General features: G+C 38.3%; 1 protein-coding gene across 1 annotated transcript; it reads left to right on the top strand.

Moving 5' to 3' along the window:
• The first annotated feature begins 4,887 nt into the window (after positions 1 to 4,887).
• LOC110200763 (olfactory receptor 5B12-like) lies at positions 4,888 to 5,844 on the top strand. The gene has a single exon (XM_020976170.1). It carries the CDS (start codon positions 4,888 to 4,890, stop codon positions 5,842 to 5,844), a length of 957 nt encoding a protein of 318 aa, XP_020831829.1.
• The last annotated feature ends 10,204 nt before the right edge of the window (positions 5,845 to 16,048 follow it).

Here is a 16,048-nt window from a genome sequence, read left to right as displayed (position 1 = left end):
GTAAGTCACTTGACTTAATCCCTTTTTTAGCCATAAAGTGCTCATAATTAACCTTGTACTTCTCTCATATGGTTGTGTAGAGGCTTAAATGAGTTCATGCATGTAAATTATGTTCAGACATCCAAGTGCTCTATAAACACCAGTTGTTTTCTTCTACTTGCAGCTTTTCAAGGTCATTAACTTTCAAGTAACTGGAGGAGCAATGTGAGCAACGTGACATCCCTGTAGTGCCACTAAATGCAAGTAAATATTAAATTATAATATATAGCAATTAAAATTATTAAATTACAAATTAATTATTAACAATTAAGTTAAATAATGTTGATAAAAGGGATACTGTATGCAGGGCACTGCATTAAATTCTTGAGGGACAGGGTTAATAACAAAGTTTAGGTGAGATCTAATCTTTGCCCTCAATGATAACAGCTCATATTTATATACAAATGGGATTACTAAGTGTTGGACAATACTAAAACAACTAAAAAAATGCACTTAAAACTTGCAAAGTACTTTCTAATGATTTCTTATTTTAATCTCCCCAAAACTCTGTGAGATTAATACCAATATTTTTAGTGCCCATTTACAGGTAAGCAACTTGAGGCTGAGTGACTTAAGAGATGTGTCCAAAGGTATACAATTGCATATAATTTATAATGGTCTGAGGTGGGATTTAAATCCACATCTTCTTCAGTCAAAGGTCAAAGCCCTCTGCACTACACCACATTGACATACTGGGACATTGGAGTGGAGTAGCTCCTCTCTTTTCTTTTCTCTATGTCTTTGTGTTTTTCATAGCACCCATTAACCCATTATCATGTAAAAGCCCAATAACTTGTGCTGATGATGGTAACTCTCATGTCTATTGCACTTGATTTTGGCAAAAACTTTCTTCACAACTCCCCTGTTACCTCCATATTGAAAGAAATAATCCTGTTTTCTAAATGAAAAGACAGAAGCCCAGGAGAGTTTAACTTCTGTGAAATCACATAAAAAATTATTGCATATACAAGTAACTTTAGAACCTCAGTCTTCAGACTTCCAATCAAGTGTTCTTTCCAAATAGCACTATCTACCAAAACTTGGGCATTTCTGAGTAGAAAATGAATCGCTTTTTCTGCCCTTGTGACCAAGAAGAACTCTTTCTAGACACGGGAACTCAAGAGGACCCACTCTTGACAACATCAATGAGAAGGACTGTCAGACTATGTCTATCTATATTTGATTCACTAATATTAATTAGGAAATTGGCTCAAGACTAACATATAAGACCAACATTACTATAAATCTTGACTCTAAGTGGGTTGCTTGCATTCTATTTAATATAGGTCCTATTATGATAAAAGAGAGTCTTTCATTGTATTAGTTGCAAAAATAGATTTTTCTACTCCTCTAATAGTTTATGAGATAAAGTTTTAATCATTTATTTTGTCCTGAATTATAAGTACAAAATTAACTATGTTAAAAAAAAGTTCTTTTACTGTAGTGTTTGAAGACTAATGAAAATCTTTAAAATTAACATGGGTTAAGGGTATCATAGGATTATCAATTCAGAGCTGAAAAGGATCTCAAAGATAATCTGCTCTATTATCTTTTCTTTATTGATGAACAAATGAGTTGCATAGTATCCTAGGAGTAAAACACCTCAAGAGGATTTCTAACAGATAACACAGGTAGTAGCAGTAGTGCTAGCAATTCAAATAATGACAGTAGATAACACTTACATGGAGTTTTAAGATTTTCAAAGCATTTTATAGAATTATCTACTTCTGTACTCAGATCAGCCTTAGGATGTATGTACCTTGAATTTTATCCTCTTTTGATTGAGTGAAGTGAAGTCAAAGTGTGATGACTTATCCATAGTCACAGTAACAATAAGAACAGCTAGGAGACAAATTTTCCCATGAAATGAGAAACAGACACTTTTTGCCTTTATCTCCTCTGGCCTGTATTATACACACATAGATACACATACATTATATACGTTTATATAATATGCAGATGTTATATATAATATGTGTGTTATCCTAATATATATTATGTGCTTGTGAGTGTGTAAAACAAGTGGTCAACTAGCTCTTCCTTCAAGACTTTAAGTACAGAGAAAACCAGCAGCATACGTCAAAGCAATCCCTTCCACTTCTGAACAACACTATTTTTAGAATATTTTCTTTACATTAAACCTATTTTTTCTTAACTTCTGCCTTTGCTCCTGATTTTTCCCTTTGCATACAAATAGAACAAGTCAAATCCTTCCTCCATATGCTAATTCTGTAGATGCTTAAAGATAATGTTAACCCCAACCCCTTCCCTGACACTCATCTTTTATCTTCTCTACATGAAGTACCCTCAGTTCCTTCCACCAATATTGATATAACAAGATTTCAAAGTCCTTCTCCATGTTGGCTGAGCTCCCCTGGAGAATCTCTAGCCTGTCAATGTCCTTCCTAAAGTGTGGAAGTGACGACTCGACATGTTGCTCTAAATGCAGAATGGGGATGATCACCTCTGTACACCTGGATACTGTGCCCCTCTACTTAGTAAGGTCAGATTGGTTTTCCTGTTAGCCATGTATGTCACAAAGTTGTTGTGGGATTCAAATGTCTGAATGTATTTAAAGTACTTGGCAAACTTTAAAGCTGCAGGTTTGGTAGAGTAGGTAGAATGCTGGGACTAGAGTCAGAAAGACCGTAGTTCCAACATAGTCTGGGCAAGTCACTTAAAACCTGTTTGTCTCTGTTTCCTCAACTTTAAAATGGGTAAAACAGCATCTTCCTATCGGAGTGATAGGAAAGACAGAGAATGAGACAGACAGAGACAAAGATGCCGATGTATACCGAGAGATAGAAACAGGGAGACAGAGACAAAGACAGAGAGACAGAATGAGAGGAAATTCTGTGAGATGTCCAGATAATTGAAATCCACCATCAATAATATGCCATTCCTTCATGCAAGTCTGTGATGTTTACCAAATTCATGACTTATTTCCTCTTCCAAATGTTATTTAGAACAACATACTATTATGCTAGCATTGGTATAAATGTTTTCCACCATATTTTCCCACTTAGGTTCCTGGATTTTCTTATATGCATATACAGTCTGTGTAAAAAAAAAAATTGAATAACCTGCTGTTACCTATTCCATATCATTCAAATAAGGGAAAAACCTTTTTTAGAACTACATTCCAGTTAGGAGTCCTTTCCTTCATGTCCAAATGTTACCTTGTAGCTAGATTTCATTTCTTGTATTAGAGATTCTGATTCACTTTACTTGTTAGGCATAATTCCTTGGGACACCAGCAGGCTACCCGAGCTATATGTCTTTTATCTTTCATTCTTCCTACCTAACCAGCTCTTCTCCTTTTCCAACCTTACATGCCTTTTGGCAGGCTTTTGTAGAAGTGACTCCTGGTCAGATGTGAGCTAAGGTAGGTGACTTCTGAGGAACAATAATGACTTGAGATTCTTTGATTCTGTTTGCTATGATTTTTTCAAGATAGATCTTGTTACAGACAATACGTAGCAGCCTGTTCATAACTTATCTGAAAACTTTCTTCTAATGTCTCATGGTGATAGAAATGAAACTAAGTAGCCCAAGTTAGTGAAACATAACTGTGGTAGGTCCTTCCACTCTGTAAAAGTTTATGGTGGAGTCTGCAGATGGATTAAATATTCACCCGATGTGCAAAGGCCACCTTAGTTTTGTTCATAAAGAAAGAATTATCACTTAAATGAGTCAACAAACATTTTCAGGTACCTACTATGTGCCCAGCACCATGCTAAGCACCAAGAATACAAAGAATGGTCAAATATAATCCCTGCTCTCAAAGAACTCACAATCTCTAGATGATATGGAAGTAACTGTATGAACAAGAAATATCCAGGAAAAATTGGAGATATTTTTTGAAAAAAAAGAGGGCCTTAGAATTGAGATGGATCAGCAAAGGCTTATTATAAAATATTTTCACTGAACTTGAAAGGAGGCTACACCAAAAATTGGTGATTTCTCTAGGACCCAGAAAACAATATATTGAATGAAAAGACAAAGTGTCTCTGTTTGTGGACACCTTCTCCTTCCACGGTGGCACTGGTAGAGAGTTGAAAAATGGACAAGCTGTGGGAGGGAAACAAATTTAGAAATCATGCATTTATCATTCCATGATTCACCAATAGTGTTTTTGACTAATGTCTTCCAAAACTAGGCAACAGGTGTCCACTGACAGCTGTTAATACTCAGGAACTGGTGACTTCAGTCCGTTGCATCAAACTTTCACCTACAATGATTCCAGGAATAAGCGAGATCTCAGTGAAATCTCAGCCAACTTTCTTTGATCCTCTCTTTCCTTTCTCTTTGGAATTTTTTCTTATTTTATTCCTCTCTTCTCTTTTATTCTTCTTTTCTTTCTTCTTCAACAGAGTGAAGTGTATTCATGGGAAAAGGATGTAGTTCTCCAGCCTTAACCAATAACAATCCCCCTTCTTATACAGATTTTTGCCAGAGAATAAGGCACTTCCCTTTCCTGAAGTTGGAAATGCTGCTTTGGGGATTGTTAAGCTTGTGGTAGATTGAAACAACATTAGAAGTAATACATGGGGCATTCTCTCCCTCTCTCTCTCTCTCTCTCTCTCTCTCTCTCTCTCTCTCTCTCTCTCTCTCTCTCTCCTCTCTCTCTCTCTCCCTCCCTCTCTCCCCAACTGGATCAATGAATTTTGAGAATGTAGAGTAAATGCTATGATAACAATGTAGATGGTCTTCATCTTTCAATCCCTTATTTCTAGCCCTCACATAAGATAGGTCACTGGACTATGATTTATGTCTTGGAGTCATTCATCATGCAGAGTGAATTTTTCTGATGGTTCTTTTGTTGCAGGTGAATAACATCACTCTCAAATGACATCCATGGAGAACAGATCTGAAGTGAATGAGTTCATCCTTACAGGATTAACAGATGCCCCAGAGCTTCAGGTCCCTCTCTTCATAATATTCACCCTCATCTACCTTATCACCCTGGTAGGGAACCTGGGTATGATAGCCCTGATCTCCTGGGATTCTCACCTCCATACCCCCATGTACTTTTTCCTCAGTAACCTCTCTCTGGTGGATTTTGGCTACTCCTTAGCTGTTACTCCCAAGGTGATGGCTGGGCTTCTCACAGGGGACAAGGTCATCTCCTATAATGCATGTGCTACACAGATTTTCTTCTTTGTGGCTTTTGCTACAGTTGAAAGTTTCCTCTTGGCTTCCATGTCCTATGATCGTCATGCAGCTGTGTGTAAGCCCCTGTATTACACCACCACCATGACATCAACTGTATGTGCATATCTGGCCAGTGGAACTTACATCTGTGGTTTTTTAAATTCCTCCATAGTTACAGGAAACACCTTTAGTCTCTCCTTCTGTAGGGCCAATGTAGTCCGTCACTTTTTCTGTGATGTTCCCCCTCTCCTATCTATAACCTGCTCTGATATTTACAGCACTGAGATAGTAATATTTATCTCAGGAATATTCACTGTATTTTTTCCCCTTCTGGTTATCTTGACTTCCTACCTGTTCATCTTCATTGCCATCCTGACTATCCATTCTGCTGAGGGCCGCCAGAAGGCCTTCTCCACCTGTGCTTCCCATCTCACAGCAGTGTCCATATTCTATGGGACAATCATCTTCATGTACTTCCAACCCAGCTCCAGGCATTGCATGGACTCTGACAAAATGGCTTCAGTGTTCTATACCATAGTCATCCCCATGTTGAACCCTCTGGTCTATAGTCTTAGGAACAAAGATGTCAAGAGTGCTTTCCAGAAAACCCTCATGGGACAAAGACATCAATTAGGTCATCTTTTTTCTTAGGGGAAAAGTGTAATCTGCACCTTCCTTATCTTGGATCCAACCTCGAATTCTGGTGATTTTTCTTATACACTCAGGAGTTTAGTTCTAATTTTTCTAGAGACAACATCATGTCATGGAAATAGCTCTGGACTTGGAAGGAAGGGAAACCTAGATCTGAATATTGACTCTCACCCTTTCTGGCTGTCTAATCATACAGAGCAAATCTTGTTGAATCTCTGCACTTTTCTGAGACGCAGTTTACTTGTTTGTAAAATGGAGAAAATAATATTTGATTAATTACCTTCCTGTCTTCTAGTAAGAATTAAATATGATGATACAAGTAAAATATTTGGAAACCAAATCTACTACATTGAAATGTGTGTGGCATTTTATTTCTTTTACCTTAGGAAGTTTGCCTGACAGAGATATAGGTCTCATCTGGAAAGGACTTCAGAAACCAGCCTTCTGATAAATATTGTTTGTGCCAGCACCAAGCAGAATGGTGAAATCTCTAATAAGGTCACCAATTGTAGACATAGCCACTCTCCCCTGATGATCTGGGTTTCATAGACTGAGACTGCCTTCATGCGACCTGGTGACAGTCTCAGAGGACAGATTCTCTTCAGAGGAACAACTCTTCCTGATGGTGTAGAAAAGGAGCTATAATCTCTCTCTCTCTCTCTCTCTCTCTCTTTCTCTCTCTCTCTCTCTCTCTCTCTCTCTCTCTCTCTCTCTCTCTCTCCTTCTTCTTCTTCTTCTTCTTCTTCTTCTTCTTCTCTCTCTCCATCTACATCTCTGTATCAATCTCTGTCTGTCTTTGTATGTCCCTCTATCACTGTTTCTATCTCTAACTTCCTCCCTTCCTTTCTCCCTCCTCTTTCTCTCCCTCTCTTTGTTTCTCTACATTTCTCTTTCTATTTCTGTCTCTGCATGTCTCTGTCTGTCTGTCACTCCATCACTCTTTCTATCTCTCCCTCTCTGACTTCCTCCTTTCCTTTCTGTCTCTGTTTCTTTGTGTCTGTATCTCTCTCCTTCTCCTCACCCCCTCTCCATACCAGAGCATAGCAGCACAAACCTGAATTCTTTGCCATTGTGTATTATCCTTTCCTATCACTCCAAGAACAAAAATGACAACTTTTGATAGAGGGACATGACGACTTAAATGCACCTAACTAGAAATAATAAATGGAGTTCAAGTTTCTGGCCATTTTTTGCCTTTCCCTTCATTGTCTGAACACAGATTCAGACACCTATCTGATGACTGACTTCCCTAGTGCCTAAGATGGTAGCAGTCAAAGCATTTAGAGGGATTTGCGGCAAAAGTCCATGGCCCATGTTCTGGCGTTCTCATTTGGCCACTGAAACTTCTAAAGAGAGAAGGGACTTCCTGATGCAGCATGGTCTTTGGAGAAAGAGGAGGATCAACATAGTTCATGCTCACTGTGCCACTAGGGGAGCAAAACCAGGCATTCCTTAGATAGTGGTTGTGTAGCATTATTCTGTAGCTCTTGGCAAATCATCTGTTCTATTACCCTCCAGTTCCTCATCTATAAAAATGTTACTAGCACCTACTTCCCAGAGTTCTGGTAAGGAATAAAGGAGATAACATATAAAGTGTTTTGCAAATTTTAAATCATTGTATAAAAGTCAGGTGGTTGTTACTGCCATTGTCATCATCACCATTAATCATTAGCATCTTTTGAGAAAGAGGACCAATGATTTGATTCCTGCACAGCCTCGTACCTGGAGAGCAAAGCCAGTAAGTTGCTTGGACAGTACAGATTTGATGGAAAGGATTTTGCTAATTCAGCAGCACCCAACATAAGAATCCCTGTAAGAAGGAATACAAATCATAAGGTGATGCTGGGAACTTGGAAGTGTTTGTGTATTACCCTGTGGAAGAAAGGGATTTCAACAGGATTTCAGCACAGTACTGTGATGGCCACCCTAGTTTCACTTCTGTTCTAACCGATCAGTTCTTTGTGCATTTTGTACGTTTCTGCACTTGTTTAGGTGTTCCTGTGCGTTTTTTAAATATTTTGATTTTTTGTAGGGTGAAATAAAGACTTTCCTAATATTATGTTGGTACGTGAATGATTGTGTATGAGATGGAGAACCAATTAGACTACTTTTTAGAGAAATCTAGAAATACGGATACAATTTCTTATGATGATAAAAAAAATGTTGACTAGAAGAGGACCAAATACAGATTCTTGGGGCACTCCACTAGAGTCTAATTCCTAAGTTGAATTTAGCCACTGATACTCATTAGGTCTGGCCGTTCAACCACTTCTGATTTAACCTAAGTGTACTCATGTCTAGTCTAACTCTTTCTATCTTGTCTCCAAGATAGCATGAGAGACTTTGTCAACTACTTTGCTTTGAACTCACTAAACTGTATCTATTGTATCCCTTTGATTCATTAGTCTTTTAGACCTTTATAAGTATCTATCCTTCAGAAGCATAGCCCTTAAGAAGACTTTGCAAGGGTAAATATGGACAGTTATAATTATCACAGTTTTACAGAGAAGGAAACTGAGGTACAGAGTGATATGACTAAGTTAATAAAAGGGAGCTCTAAGATTCCAACTGGCTCTCTGAACTCTAGGTTTCAATACTTTTTTGTCCTAAAGTACATTTTCCCTTTCATATTTCAGCATCATATTTGAATCTCACAATCATTCTGTGAGCTATAGTATTAGCTTTATCTGACAGATTAGTGAGCTGAAATGGATACCAGTAAAGAGCCTTGCTCAAGGTCAGATTGCTAGGAGCTCAAGGCCAGGACTCCCAATACCAAGGCTTTTCCTCCTCAATATCCCTAACAATGAACTAAGAAAGACAAAGGCAGCCAGAGGAAAATGATCCCCATGGACAATCAATGTTTGCTCCCCATGGTCAGAGAAGAATTTAATGGTTTGTTTTGTATATAGTTGGCTGTAGAGCTAATTATCTCCAAGGAGGCACAGTCTCCCAGGTCTGTATAAAAGCCCTGCCTAATCCCTATCTTCATCACTGTCATCCAAATGTGTCTCTTTCAAGGCAAAATGCTGTGGAACCAAGCTAGTGAAGGAGTCCATTGAGTCACCCATTCATTGGCTTTCCATTGTTCATTCTCAAATTCAACAGGAGGGAAGATCACAATCTACTGCCTTCCATGTAGCAACAATGGCCAAGTTTGATCACTCCAGATCTAAGGACTTTTGAACACTTAGCACCAGATACTGGGGGAGACTTTCTTCATCATCTTCATTTTCTTCCTCAGTCTTAGATTTCAAGCCCTAGACCCCCTGTGAAGGTGCCTGGTAATCTTTCATCTACAGAGACCCATCAGCCTTTCTCCATGAGAGTTAGATTGTGAAAAATCCAATTTATGATTCCAAAATTCATTTGGGGGACAGTATGGCCACAATCCTATAGGGATTTAGATCTGGAATCTGGAAGATTAGGTTTAGATCTTGTTTCTAAAAATTATGACCTGTGAAATCATAAGCAAATCCTTTCATCTCTCTGAGTCTTAGTATCAATTATAAAATCAAGATGATAACACATATGACATCCTCCTAATAAAGCTTATTGTGTGGATCAAATAAGATAAAAAACACCAGATGTTTTGCAAACTTTAAAGGCCTCATAAATGACAGTCATTATTATGGACCATGTGCCAGCTTTTGCCACCTATTGTATTGTTTTAAGCAAAGGAGCAATCTGAGAGGAGACCAGTAATAATGAACATTTAACAACAAATCAGTGAATAGTAATAGGGACGTACTGTGTACAGATCATGGTTTTAAGATTTGGGGCAGATTTCAAATTCAGAAATACGTGGTTTCAAGCCCCAATACTAACATCTTGTATTTATATTTTGCTTTAAGGTTTTCAAAATGTTTTAAAAGCAGTGATCTCATTTGCAATGCACAATGACCCTGAAAGGTAAGTGCTACAGTTGTCATTTTCTCCATTTTCCATATGGGAAAACTGAGAATAGGGGAATTGATGTGAATTGTTCAGGCTCACATAGCTAATAAGTATCTGAGGAAGGATTCTTTTCCAAGCCTTCCCCAAATGTAAGTCCTTAGCTCTATTCACTAAACCTAACTCCCTCAATAAATTTGCTCATATACTTTACAGAGAACTGTCTCACCATTATGACATGTAGGTGCCAAAGTCTACAAAGGAAATAATAAGTCCTAGTTTCATAGCCCTTTAAATTTTAGACTGTCTTTATAAACATTTTTTGACTGATGTAAATATTATTTTCCTTTTATAGGAATAGAAGGTGAGACCCAAAGATTTAATTTTGTTACCTGAAATTCAACAATTCAATTCAATTTAATTCACCAAGTGCCTGCTACATGCCATTTACTGGTAGAGATTCTAAGGATATATGACAAATGTGCCCTCAAGTAATTTATGTCTAATTTTAAGATTGTAAAATGTGCCTAGATAAGAACATAAGAAAAAATTGTTGTGTTGTAGTAAGAGAACCAATAACATCAGGCAGGTGTTGTCTTGACTTGCAAGTAAATTTCATTTAAGTGAGGGAGGGCTGTGCAAAGTCACCAGCCTCACTCTCTCCTCTAGAGCCATCTGGGTCCAGTGGCAAGATATAGATCAGGAGAGCTGGAGATGGCCCCTGATATGGGGGAGAAATTTTCCTTTTTAGCTGAGGTCTTTCCCAAGGTCTCGGTTTGTCTGAGGTAAAACCCATTCAGTAATTAAGGCTAGGTAAGAAATGAGGCAACAAATGGCCTCTTCCATCTAGTCAAAAAAAAAAAATCCAATTGGGAAGGGGGGGAAGAACCTTAGGTTTTCTGGTTAAAAAAGAAACAGTTACTATTTACGCTGTCTCTGAGCCATCAGAACCCAAACAATGACCAAGTGAAGCTTGGGATGAGACTCATTTTTGGCCAATCAATGAGAGCCAGAATGATTTGGGTTTAAGAAATTGTCTTAAAAGGACCCACGTGTACAAAAATATTTATAGCAGCTCTTTCTGTGGTGGCAAAGAATAGGAAATTGAGAGGATGCCCATCAATTGGGGAATGGCTGAACAAGTTGTGGTATATAAATGTAATGGAATACTACTGTGCTATAAGAAATGATGAGCAGGCAGACTTCAGAAAAACCTGGAAAGACTCATATGGTCTGATGCTGAATGGAGTGAGTAGAATAAGGAGGACATTGCACATAGTAACAGCCACACTGTATAATGACTAACTTTGATAGACTTAGCCCTTCTCAGCAATGCAAGGATCTAAGACCTCATGATGGAAAATGCTATCCACCTCCAAAGAAAGAACTATGGGGTTTGAATGCAGATCAAAGCATACTATTGGCTGTTTGTTTGTTTGTTTTCTTTCTGTTGTGTTTTGTTTCCTCTTCCTCATGGTTCCTCCTATTGGTTCTAATTCTTACTTACAATGTCACTATTGTGAAAATATGTTTAATAGGAATATACATGTACAGCCTATATCAGATTGCAGGTCCTCTTCTGAAGGGAGGTGGGGAGGGAGGGAGGGGGAGAAAAATGTAAAACTCCAAAGCTTGTGGAAGTGATTGTTGATCAATCAAAATAAATTAATTAAATAAAAAAGACATGGTCCTTATAAAAGAAATCTAGCCCATGAACCCCAAGATATCTTGAGAGGTTTCAGTGATCAAAAATTACCTTCCATAAGACAAAATTATACACACAATTCAGAAGCCCAAGGTATAGTGGCTAGATAAGTGACCTCAGAGGCAGGCAAACCTCAGCTCAGGTACTGCCTCTGATGCATATTGGGAGTCCGTCCTAAGGCAAGCCACTCTATATGCATTATGGCCCCCCAGGCAATTTTAAAACTATAAATTTTGGAGCAGCTACTATACATTTTGATAGAGGTTTCCTCCTTGGAAATGTCCTATGCTAATGAAATCACAGGTCCAATCCTGAAAGAAAAAAAAAGGCATATAGTAAAAGACCTTGGGCTCCCTCTTTTCCTTCCCCCAACAAGGTTCTGGTTTTAGAGAGAGTAGGATGAATGCTGGAGGTCTGACACAAAATATCATTTTCTCTTTCTTTTGCCCATTGCCCCAAGATATATTTAATTCATGAAAGTCTTCAAAATAAAGCTGGTCATGTAAAGCTAAACTCATACCTAGATTTCCCCAAATATAGATTTCCCCAACTCCTGTAGACACAGGAAATGTACAATATGGGCATTGGATGCAGCACAGCCTTTATTTCAGTCTGAACAAAATGAATGAAATGCTAAGGACATGCACAGGAACCCAGAAAATAACCACGGAAAGATGAGCTTCACCTTCCCAGTGGAATTGAACTAGGACTTGCTATGTCATTCTAGTGAGTACAGGGAGTAGCAATTACACAGCAAACTAGTGACCAAGCCAGGATCAGTGTTGTTTAGTCATTTTCATCCCTGTACAATTCTTCATAGCACCCCCCTTTTTAGGGGTGGTAGGTTTCATTGTCAAAGATATTAGAGTGGTTTGCCATTTCCTTCTCCAGCTCATTTTACAGATGAGGAAACTGAGGCAAACACGATTAAGTGACTTGCCCAGGGTCACGTACCTAGTAAGTGTCTGAGACCTGAACTCTTTGACTCCAGGCCTGCTAGCTTCCCCTAAGTCAGGATTAGAACTCATACATTCTGACTTCTTGTGTGGTACCTTTTTATTTCCAACTATGTGGCAGGCACTGTGCTAAGTACTCAGGATACAAATACAAAAGAAGAAAGTCCATATTCCATAGTTCTTAGAAGCTAATCGGGAATACAACACACAAAAAGAAGCTAAGCGGATTGGAAAGAGAGTCAAATGAGAGAATAGAACTAGATGGCCTCCAAGAGTCCTTTCAGCCCACGACCTATGAACCTATGAAATTCTAATTCAGGCCCCAGCCCAAGTGTAGGGGCACACCTTTGTGTTCTCTCTGTCGTTTTAGAGAAATTTATGAACCGAATAGAGTTATTCAAATGTTCTTCTCCACTCCTCTTTCAATTGGTTCGGAATATAGGTTTGATGATGTTTTACCCTCATCACGAGATTCCTGTTAGCCACCTTAAGGAAATGGAAAAATTCCATTAAGACAAATGCATCCCTGTTCATTCATGCAGGAATAATTGCCTCCCTTTCCCACCACCAATGACATGATATCTTATTAAAGAAGTCAATATTTTGTTGCTGGGGTAGTGCTGTCTTTTCCATGACATGTTTTTCCCCCTCCATTATTATAGAAGACAACGTATCCATGCCTTCTGAATTCATCTGTTTTTGTCCTTGATTTGCCACAAATCCTCCGTGAAGCATGCATAAAGTCAACATGCATAAAGCTTTTGCTTTATTCTTTTATTCATTTAGGAGTGCCATCTGTTATCAAGTTCTCCATTCTTGAATGACTTCCCCTCCTTTTTTTCCCAAGATATATATCATTGTTGGGGGAAAGTGGGCTCAAAGCCTTGAAATACTTTGTTGAATATACACATGAAAGGCCAAGGATGGGTTGATACTAGGGATCTTTGTTCCTTAGGCTTAGTTTCATGAAAATCCCTTTCTATTTCTAACTAGGAGGCAGCTTTTAGAATAAGGCCCTTCCTAGGCCACAGTCTGTCTGAGGCAACACTCATTCAGTGATTAAAGGCTAGGTAAGAATTTGAGAATGAAGGATGATCAACAACAAGGAAGCAGCTAGGTAACACAGTGGTCCTATGTTGGACTTGGAGTAAGGAAGATGACTTCAAATGTTACCCGTAATATTTATCAGCCAAGTGACCTTCGACATTCAGTTTCTTTCTGTCAAATGGATATAATCAAAGCTCCTACCTCACAGAGTCTTTGTGAAGATTAAATGAGATAACATAGTGCTTTGCAAACTTTAAGGAACTATATAAATGTAATGTTGTTATTATCAATTATATCATCATTATTAGTCTAAGTCATCTGAATTGGAGAGTAAAAGAAGTGGAGGATTAAGAAACTGGGAATCCCATATTCTGAGAGCCCATGGTAGTTAGTGAGAAGGCAGCTTCTAAAACTGATGCTGACTGAGTGCAGTCTAGCATGCCCAAATCAAACTGCAAGTTACATTATTTCACTTGCCTCATGCTATAAAAAGACCCTAGACAAAGAGATGGGCCTCAGTGACTCACAAATATGGCACAAGGCATAGAATTAAACACAGGGGCATTAGTTAGTCCTTAATTAGTATGAGATTACCAGAGGTAAGAGTTCAGTGGATACCTTGGGTCTGGAGGATACTAAACACTGCTTGACACCAGCGGGCAGTAGGCCTGGCACAAGCAGCACCAATGATGTCATCAGGAGACATTTGCCCAGGTGGTGAGCTGGTCCACATCCATTACATCCTAGCCACATGCATTCCCTACAGAGTTCTTTTCCATGAGTGCAGCTTGGCCATTGGTGTTTCCTATATGTGACAATAGCCTCTGATGATTTCCCACATGTGCCCACTAATGTTGGCTATTTGTAGGAAACTGTGTTCCAGGTTCAAAGGAGGAAATGTTTGATACTTTAGTTACTTTGCCATGGATGGCACAGTGAAGAGAGAACAACCCTTGGGATCAGGAACAAATGTGTTCATGCCTCACCTTTGACAGAGCAGTTGTGTGACTGAAGGCAAGTCATTTAACCTCTTAGAGCTCTAGGCAACTCTAGATACAAATCAGAGAGAAGGCAAGAAGCTACATCAGTAGAGAGAGTTTCCTCATTGGAGAGGTCTTATGAAAAAATAAACCACGGGTCCAGGGTCTATCTGGGTCCTCTTTATTTTTGTGATTTCATCAAATACCTTTGTTTTACCTGATTCTCTCCTTAGCCTGCCTAGAAAAAAAAAACAATCAATGAGGGCTTATGAACTACAGTCTCAAGTGCATATGAACTCATGTATTGCCTTGAAGCTGTGGTAACTTTGTCTGGGATATTGACCATATGAGTTGAAAGATGGGAATTGTGACCTGCAGTGCTTGTATTAGAAAGTTGTACAAGAGATTCCCAGGAACAAATGATCAGATGGCCACAGATTTTTTTTTATTGATTTAAGGATCTGTGATGCTGTAGTCAGGATTGTTTTGTTTCATGAGAGACATTTGCATTGACCAAATGAAGTAGCCCACTTATATTATGGTATAAGTTCCATTCTCAGTCCTCCTCTGTGGTGTAGTAGGGAACTCGGATTCTCTAAGATTATTTCAGTGAAGGGCAATCACTGTTGGGGCTGCCAGGAAGCCTTCTCTACACTGTCAAAGTCTTATAGTACAGTCTAGTAATGTTTCCATCATCCAATAGCAGCCCAGATTAAAGCAGAGAGCTTTATCACCAGTGGCTGGCTGCTAAGGGATGATTTGGGGGATTTGGGACCATTGTAAATCATGAAATGGACAAAAAGTCAAGAAGGACTTCAGGCCTATGTGAAGTCCCCTTTTTATTTCACAGAGTTTACAGTACAGGTTGGAAAAGTGATGGCTCATAGGGATAAAAAAATGTCAAATTTGAATATATTTTTGCTGCTCAACTTTTATTTTCAAAGAGGATCAATGACATCACAGGTGATGAATTGACTTTTGCATGAATTGGATGCAACTCCAGATATTTTGCTCTTCAAAATATAATGGTACAAGACCTACAGTGTTTTAGTGTAGAAGCTGCTAGGTCTTGTGAAATCCTGATTGTTTTTCTGCAGTATTTAAATTGCTTATTTTTTCTTATTGCTTGCAATAGTTTCTTTTTAGCCTGGGAATTTTGAAACTTAGCTATGATATTCCTGCAAGTTTTCTTCCTAAGACCTGTTTCAGGTGGTGATTGGTCAATTCTTTCAATTTCTACATTACTTTCTTGCTCTAGAACTTCAGGGCAATTTTCCTTAAAGATCTTTTGCAGCAGTGTATCTAGATTTTTTTTTCATCATAACTTTCAAGTAGTCTAACAATTCTCAAATTGCCTCTCCTTGATCTATTCTCCTGATCAGTTGTTTTTCTAATGAAATGTTTCAGATTTTCTCCCATTTATTCTAGTATTAGTGTTTGTGTCTTATAACATCATTCAATTCCATTTTCCCAATTCTAGTTTACAAGGAGTTATTTCGTTGCTTACAGTTTTGTATCTCTTTTTTCAATTAGTTAACTTTCTTTTCATAATTTTTCATTTTCTTCCTTTTTTTTGCTTTTTCTTTGTATTTTTCCTCATTCTCTCATTCAATTTTTGAATT

The sequence above is a fragment of the Phascolarctos cinereus genome, unplaced genomic scaffold (assembly GCF_003287225.1).
Source record: "Phascolarctos cinereus isolate Bilbo 61053 unplaced genomic scaffold, phaCin_HiC Scaffold_9;HRSCAF=440, whole genome shotgun sequence".
Classification (NCBI taxonomy): Eukaryota; Metazoa; Chordata; class Mammalia; order Diprotodontia; family Phascolarctidae; genus Phascolarctos; species Phascolarctos cinereus.
This window is presented reverse-complemented; position numbering and strand designations above follow the sequence as displayed.